The sequence below is a fragment of the Bombus flavifrons genome, chromosome 2 (genome assembly GCF_040668555.2).
Source record: "Bombus flavifrons isolate JBK064 chromosome 2, iyBomFlav1_principal, whole genome shotgun sequence".
Lineage (NCBI taxonomy): Eukaryota > Metazoa > Arthropoda > Insecta > Hymenoptera > Apidae > Bombus > Bombus flavifrons.
The window spans coordinates 7,016,993-7,025,520 of NC_138443.1; the positions used below are offsets into that span (position 1 = coordinate 7,016,993).

The 8,528-nt window shown below is 31.6% G+C and overlaps 2 protein-coding genes across 4 annotated transcripts; one reads left to right on the forward strand and one right to left on the reverse strand.

Moving 5' to 3' along the window:
* The first annotated feature begins 633 nt into the window (after nt 1-633).
* Gat-1B (GABA neurotransmitter transporter-1B) lies at nt 634-5,715 on the forward strand. Of its 3 annotated transcripts, none has more exons than XM_069129764.1 (14): nt 634-743; nt 2,239-2,535; nt 2,667-2,886; nt 2,957-3,058; nt 3,139-3,307; nt 3,388-3,520; nt 3,590-3,724; nt 3,785-3,888; nt 4,011-4,135; nt 4,224-4,336; nt 4,395-4,526; nt 4,606-4,809; nt 4,901-5,068; nt 5,173-5,715. In XM_069129764.1, the coding sequence occupies exons 2-14, from the start codon at nt 2,302-2,304 to the stop codon at nt 5,272-5,274; spliced, it is 1,941 nt and encodes a 646-aa protein (XP_068985865.1). In that variant the 5' UTR covers nt 634-743; nt 2,239-2,301; the 3' UTR covers nt 5,275-5,715. The 3 variants fall into 3 exon arrangements, with proteins under 3 accessions (XP_068985865.1, XP_068985848.1, XP_068985857.1); XM_069129747.1 differs by lacking the exon at nt 634-743 and adding an exon at nt 780-968; XM_069129756.1 differs by lacking the exon at nt 634-743 and adding an exon at nt 1,032-1,958.
* On the reverse strand, nt 5,636-6,628 carry LOC138188202 (male-enhanced antigen 1). The gene is made up of 4 exons (XM_069129779.1): nt 6,507-6,628; nt 6,174-6,364; nt 6,026-6,097; nt 5,636-5,940 (listed from the first exon to the last, which is right to left on the reverse strand). Exons 2-4 carry the CDS (start codon nt 6,345-6,347, stop codon nt 5,725-5,727), a joined length of 462 nt encoding a protein of 153 aa, XP_068985880.1. The 5' UTR covers nt 6,348-6,364; nt 6,507-6,628; the 3' UTR covers nt 5,636-5,724.
* Nucleotides 6,629-8,528: the final 1,900 nt, after the last annotated feature.

Here is an 8,528-nt window from a genome sequence, read left to right on the forward strand (position 1 = left end):
TTGTTGTATATATAAAAAAATAAATACTATACCTAGATAAAAAGTATCCGAAAATTTGTTTAATAAAATAATTTTCGCGTTGAACACATTGTATTGTTATTATCTTGAATGTTATTTGTATAATCTTTGTCTCCTTCAATTTTAACTAAACAAACATTTATTTTGTACTCGTGAAATTGTAGCAATTAACCGGAAGAGAGAGTTTACAAAATGTTTCCGGCTATTATTCTTTCATAACTCATTTCCGTTTTCCATTATTCTAATATTTCGATATAATTCCTAGTACTCCTTGATATCATTCTTATTAAACCCCCATTGTGTTATTTTTTTTATAATATTTTAATTTATTCTTTACCTTTATCATGCTTTCATTTTTACTTGTTTTTCCTTCATGCCTTAAAACAGTATATCGACTATTTCTTCTTTTTTTAATTGCAGATATTCTGATGCTTATTGACAAATCTATTGGATCATATATGAATAAATCTATAATAAATCGTTTACTAATGAAATCGGTACCCAATTGTATTTTACTTTAGAATAAGTTGATGATGTATGTACTATAAAGTCAAGATCAAGTGTAGTTCAGTGCATTCTAAATGTACTCTTGAAAGAAGGGAGCAATTCGCGGCCATCGGTGTGGTCAATCAGTTATTAGCGAACTCCGGGGCTCTCTCACCATTCACATAGTGCACCTAAATATAGAGTGACACTGTGGCACTAATTTGTTGAATGAAACGAAGGTGTGTTGGTGCTTGGGGGACTGAACGCCATTGTGGGGTAGATCTGTAGGGCACAGTAGAAATCTCAACACTCATCGTACGTAAGCGCGATTTGTGAACGTAACGACACGGGCCGACATACGACACGCTTCATCAATTTTCTTTCGCCTACGACGTTTCACGGCTGTTATCGATATATAAGTCCAGTGAAAATCTCAGTTCATATCTACTCGTGAAATTGTGCACGTACGTACATTGTTTAAACGGTATTGCAAAAGAGGAGTATCCTTTCTCGTGAGACATGACTATCGATAGACTGTCAGATACTACTTAAGTAGTTAGTGGTTATGTCCATAACATTTTATGTGTATTATGTTATGTCTATTCGACATTACGTTATGTGTTTCTCGATTTGAGTGATTTTCTCTTATTTTGATTCTTCTTGTTGTATCTTCTTTCTCATTATTATACGTAAAACGTAGTTTATATAGTTATTGGAAGAGTATAAGAGATGCCTCAATAAAAAGATATAATCAGCAGGATTTTATCTTCTAATAAAAATAATTTATTTCATATTTCACATTTTTTAAATATTATTTTTGCTATTTTTGTTTATATCGTAAATTGTATTACGTTAACGTTTATTGGTTTATTTGTATATTGACATAATCGTTGAGGGTGACAGTAACATTGGCTGAAAATATCCTAAAGATTAATTTATCTTCATTCATTCAAGTCAGTCACTATACAATTGAGCTTATTACACAATTGAAGTGTAGAAGTTGTAAATTGTTTTATACCGAGGATGGTATCATTAAAAGGACATTGCACCCATGAATAATTCGTTAATGATTGTCGATACAGCAGTTTGTTTACAATTGGAAGTTGGACGAATCTTATATGTTTCTCAGTTGTAACTATGATAATTCACCAAGTGTGGATTGAGTAGGTACTTGAAATGGAACGACAGAATTGCTAATGAATAATTTTCTACCTCCTACATGGCAAATTGAAAGTTTAAATCGGGATGAATTTTATTGTGACGAGACGTCCGCCGATCGCATAGTTCGTTGTTCCACGTGATGATCTCCGATGACATCGTTTCTTTCACCGATGATTAATCTAAAATAGGACAAGGTTGTTCGATGGGAACAACGTTTGACAAACGTGATTCCCGGAAGTGGCTCGTTGTCTGTCATCCATCATCATCAAGACCCTTGTGTAGAAGTATCTCACGTAACTACGATGACTGCTGAATATTCAAAGTTCTTTAGAAATGATCGCGTTATCTTTCACTTGCTGCATATTACAATTTATTTAGCGTTCACGTTCTTTTTAATTAGACATATGAAAAGTGTACATAAATTAAACGACATTAATCTTTCGCATTTTAGAGAAAAACCCAAGATCTGAACGTTTAAATGGCTGTAGATTGGACATTCAGTGTTCTAAATATTCAAGAATTCCAGAAGGCCAATTATCAGAGGTTTCTTTAGAAATTCATATTTGTTTACAGGTTAAAACAAGAATTAATAGGATGAGGTGAATTCGATCGATTTAGTATTTCGGACAGAAAATAATGCCTTCAAGCGGGTCTTCTAAGATACCCAAGGTAGATAGGTCCACTAGTCCTCTGCCATGTAGGCCAGTGAATCCTGTTCAAGAATTAAAAGCTCTGTTTGCTGAACCACCCTTAAGAGTCTCAAATGGCGGTAAAGAGCAAGATTTTCGTTTTGAGGCGATTCAATGCTTGCAATCTTCGGCTTTTAAAGAAACCAAAATATTGCCGGATCGAGGAATGTGGAACAGTAAGGTGAACATATAAAAAGCATTTATATGAATTATAACAGCAAAGTTTGTATAACAAAAAAGACATGCAGGTATCTATATCATGACTGACAATCAATTATTAATGTCGAATTGTTTTTGTCTGTTTGTTTTAAGATCGAATTTATCCTATCCGTAGTAGGATTGGCCATAGGATTAGGAAATTTATGGCGATTTCCTTACCTCTGCTATAAAAATGGCGGTGGTGCTTTTATGGTTCCCTATTTTATCGCTCTTGCACTTGCCGGAGTACCCATGTTCCTAATGGAGTTATCATTAGGACAGATGATGACTATAGGAGGACTAGGTGTCTTTAAGATAGCTCCGATTTTCAAAGGTTTATATTTCTAATTATACCCGCTTAAACATTTCGCTACTACTTCACCATTAAATATTTTTACAAACAGGCATTGGATACGCCACTTGTGTACTTTCCTGTTGGACTAACGTATACTATATCATTATATTGGCATGGGCACTTTTTTACTTTTTGGTTTCTTTACGAATTGGTACGAAAATAACATACATAATATTAATACGGTTGCACAAAAAATAGAATTTTTTAAATATTAGTTAAATATGTACATAGATGTGCCATGGAGAACATGCGGCAATCCTTGGAATACACGTTACTGTCTCACATCTTCAGAACGTTTAGAGGCGTTATGTTGGCCCGAAGAAGAAGATACGATATGTTCTACTTCGATTGGTAATTTAAGCCACACTTTACTGAACGATCCAGTGAAAGAATTTTGGGAGTAAGTTTGTATGACACAAGAAGAACTACCTACTGTAGTTCTTGTTCTATACTCGTATATATCATTTTTATTCTAAAAAGGAGGCGTACTCTTCAAATTTCTGATGGTATAGAAAACATAGGTTCAATAAGATGGGAACTAGCAGGTACATTGGCTATCGTGTGGATCATGTGTTATTTTTGTATTTGGAAAGGTGTGAAGTGGACTGGAAAAGTAAGATTCCATAATTATTTATAATTTATAAATAAAATTGACTTATAATCGATATTAATTTTTGTATAGGTTGTGTACTTTACATCATTATTTCCATATGCATTGTTAGCAGTTTTATTGGTCAGGGGATTAAGCCTACCAGGGGCAATAGAAGGCTTAAAATATTATGCAACGCCAAATCTTTCAAAACTCAGTGATCCCGAGGTATTAGAATCTTGTTACTTTTTTTTGCTTTTCTGTCAATAATTTAATAAATGTTTATAGGTATGGATAGATGCGGTGACTCAAATATTTTTTTCTTATGCGTTGGGTCTAGGTGCATTGGTTGCTCTTGGAAGTTACAATAAATTTAATAATAATGTTTATAAGTGAGTAACTTACGTTTTATTTAAACGTAATATATTTCTTTCAAATAATTTTAATTACATTTAATTCAACTAATATCGCGTTTGTTTATGTGTTGTCACATAAAATATTGCATTTATTTTAGGGATGCGTTAATTGTTTGTACAGTGAATTCATGTACTAGTATGCTTAGTGGCATTGTTATATTTTCTGTTGTTGGTTTCATGGCTCACGAACAACAAAAACCTGTGGCGGACGTGGCAGCTTCTGGTAATTATGATAATTAATATTAAATTAAACTGCTTTTAATATCTGTTGTTGGCACTAATATCTTATATTTTTTAAATGTTTTAATTAGGCCCAGGTTTAGCTTTCCTGGTTTATCCTTCCGCAGTTCTAGAATTACCAGGATCATCAATTTGGTCTTGTTTATTCTTTTTTATGCTTATCCTTATTGGCTTGGACAGTCAGGTAATTTAAAATATTTTAATGTGACGAAAATGAAATAATCGATTATTATGTTTTACAGTTTTGTACAGTTGAAGGCTTTATAACAGCCGCGGTAGATGAATGGCCGCGTCTTCTCAGAAAAAGAAAAGAATTATTCATAGCAATCGTCTGTTTTATCTCGTATATTATTGGTCTTTCTTGCGTTACTGAAGTGAGTAATTAACAAAAATTAAATTTTATCATTGTATATAAATCAATCACAAAAAAGAGTATTTTCATAATCCTTTCAGGGAGGAATGTATGTCTTTCAACTCTTGGATTCGTATGCCATTAGTGGATTTTGCCTCTTGTTTTTAATATTCTTTGAATGCATTGCCGTCTCGTGGGCATTCGGTGTAAATCGTTTCTACGATGGAATTCGTGATATGATTGGTTATTATCCATGTTACTGGTGGAAAATATGTTGGACCTTCACTACTCCTGCTGTTTGTGTGGTAAAATAACAATTTCCATTGTTAGACATATACATATAATTGTTAATTTACATTTCTGATCATGTCTAATTAAAATAAACTTTCAAATTAGGGCGTTTTTGCTTTTAACATAATTAAATTCGTTCCCGTAAAATATCTTACGTATGAATATCCATGGTGGAGTCACGTGTTAGGATGGCTTTGTGGTCTTTCTTCAATGTTATGTATTCCTGGATATATGATTTATATTTGGTTTACAACATCTGGAACTATCTCTGAGGTACATTAACTAAATATTTTTTTCAATCATCTTATTAACTAAACAATACAATTTTTTCTAAAATTTCTCAATTTTACAAAATTTAAATCATATTTTTCTTTCAGAAATTCCGAAAATTGGTAAGAATAGAAGACGATGTTGCCACTTTACGATTGAAATTAAATCCCAAAAAAGCTGCCAGTATCGGTGCAGATCTCGAACTATAAGTGTCATTGTACCTTTATTTGATATCATTAATGCAAGTGTGTTCTTTGCAGTGTATGACTGGGCAGAAGCATGATTTCATATGTTGAACAGTATCATACCATATATTCATGTAATCATTTATCATAAACAAATAAAAACTTAGTGCTGGTATAAAGTGAAGTGCATTGACTATAATAAAATATAAAATATTCTTATATAGGACATATATCAACATATATTAAGTGAAAGTTTAATTAAGATAAAATAAATATTTTTATTTGTTACAGTTTACATGATATCAGATTTGTCTACTGTATACAATTAAATGTATACACTAACTTTGCTTATTTGGAAATTTAACATTTATTAATGGATATCAAGTTTATAACTTGAAAAAGAAGATTGTTTTAATTTGTATTAATCTATATACATAATTTTATATAAAAGAATTAATTAAGAAATATTTAAATTTATTTTTCTCTATTTTGCATTTCTTTAATACGTCCAATAAGTTGTTCCTTCCATTGTTCTTCTGATATAGCTTTTGCCCATTCTGGAATTGCTGTAACTGGTAAAGTAAAAGATGCCATCATAGATTTCACTTGATTGATTTTATCTGCATCCATATCTATGTTAGATCGATTGTGAGGAGATGACCAAACTTCTATTGTTTCTGACATACTGTCCTATAAGGAATGTACAACATTATTAATAAAAATATTAAAAGACAAACACAGTAACATTGCTCCTTAAATCTAAAAGAATTCATACATTCTGTGATTCTAATATTGGGGATCTCAGTGTTTGATTAATTTCAGCTGCGTTAGTTATCCATTCATCATCCTAAGAAATTAAGAAATTGTGTAATATAAGTACTCATCATATATAAATGAAATATTTCATTAAATAATAAACATACTTCGTCTTCATACAACATCGGATCACTGTCAGCAGGAATCTGAGATAGTGGTACATATCCTGCCATTCCTATATCATCATCTTCACTATCCGATGCATTCGTTCCTCTATCAAGAGGTAAATTTGGTATATTTAATGATTCCTCGATGGGTTCTTGTGTAGGGTCAGGAGACATTGTGCATCACTTGTTTCCTATATTTACAAAAACGTTCTTTCAAAAACAAGCGTTTCTAACCTTACTTTTGTGTGTATATCGTTATTTTCTATATTAAAACCTACTAATACTTTTCATGTTAAAAGATAAAAGTAGGAACCATATAATTCCATTCCTTACCCTAATATTTTCAAGTTAAACAAGTTATAAATGTTAACGAATCTGTAACAATACAAAAATTTGACAGTTCACAGCTGATTCGTGTTCTTTGTAGTTTACTGTTTCAGTACAGACTATTCAAACGAGCTACTGATATAAAGAAAATAATTAAACATTAATTCTTTTTAATATATTTTACTACGTGTTAAATGAATTCCTATATTTAAAAAGTATAATATATATTTTCATTTGTTATATTTATTAAAATTTTTATTTAAATATCGATACAGTTATTTGATTTAAACAACGCATATATTCAAACTCATGAAGAAATATATAATTTATATCAATAAATATTATGTAATGAATATTATTGAATGTTTCCATTAAATAATATTTAAGAAATATATGCATTATATGAGATAAATAAATATTTATTTACAATTAAATAAGTAAAACTAACTTTTATGACCGCCCTTGTGCACTTTATAATTGATAAATAATATTATTTATTATATTATACACATTATTTACATAATTGATTACAGGAAAATTACATTATCTATAATGTAAATCACATACTATTGAAAGGCTTCGATATTGGCACGACATCCCACAACGGGTACTACGAATTTACTTATTATTATTTATTATTTATTATTGCTCAGTCCGTGCCTTTCGGCTTTGGACGAGCTTTCGGTTTTACATCTCTTTTACCTATTTCGCTTCTTATATACCTACCTCCCCTCTTATCCACTCTATTATATTGCACTCCCTTAATTATTCTATCTCTAAAAACTAAAAACTAATAACTAAAAACTATTTTGGGCTTTTGCCTCCTTGCTGTGTTTCTTTCTTGTCGTTCCTCCCTGTCTTGTATTGCCCTTTTCTTTTCTATTATTGCTTTTAGTTTTGTTAGTCTCATTTAAGGGGCTATTCTGGTCTAGAGGCATGAATTTCGGGCGATTTTTGAAGCTCTGTACAAGCGAAACAAAAAATATTTTTGCTATCCTTCTTTTTAGCATTTGTTTATTGATATTTCGAGATTACGTAAAAAATTCACTGAAAAAAAACTCAATATTTAAAGAGTTATGAGCTGGCAAAGTGGGTGCTGCCAAAAAATGGGGTGTCGTGACGTGCATGATATCAACCCTTCTTGTCATCCGAAACAAAAAATGCGAACGGATTCTTAATTAGTATGGATGCCGCTATCGTCTGAAATTTGGAAAAGTCAATACAACATTTTTTCACAAAATGACGGCCGTTTGAAAAAAAATTTCTTATTTCGCACGTTTTTTTGACAATTCCGAACGTTTAAAAAATAGTAATATTAAAGATTTTGAGCTGAGCCTAATCCGGACGATAGAGGAGTATATAAGGAATATTCAGACCAAATTTAAAATAAATCGGTTCATTAGAATTTGAGATATCGTGCACGCCAACTCGAAAAAAGTAGTTTCGAGAAAAACGCGTTTAAAGTTTTGAGACGTAGGTACTCGGGCAGCGTCTACCGTTTATTGCACATTGGTCCCGGTCGGACCGGAGCAGATGCTGTGTCACAAAAATGGCTGTAACTCATAAAATAATTGAAATTTTGAAAAATCCTTTTAAGAGCATATTCTTGAATGTCTAAACTTTGGAAATATGAAAAAAAAAAATTTTCGATTTTTTTAAATTTCTAGACCAGAATACCCCCTTAAGTGTTTTTTCTATGTCCTTTGGTTCTCCCTTTGGTTCTATTACATGTCTCAGGTCTTCTTCTTTCCTTTTACATAGTCTGCATCTTTTTTCTCTTTCTTCTTTCCAGTATTCCCTTGCTTTAGTCTCGTTTCCACATCTGAATCTTGCTAATATTTTTCTGTCCTTCCACTTCATCCTCCCTTCTAAGCACTTTGGTAACTCTTCTTTGGCGATTTTTCTGTAATGTATGTTATATTTGGATTCCCTTATCCTTTTCCTACTCTCTTCTGCTTCTCTCTTTCTTCTTTCTTCTATAATTTGGTCTGTTGTCATCCTTTCTTGCTCTTCTCTTGCTTCCATCTG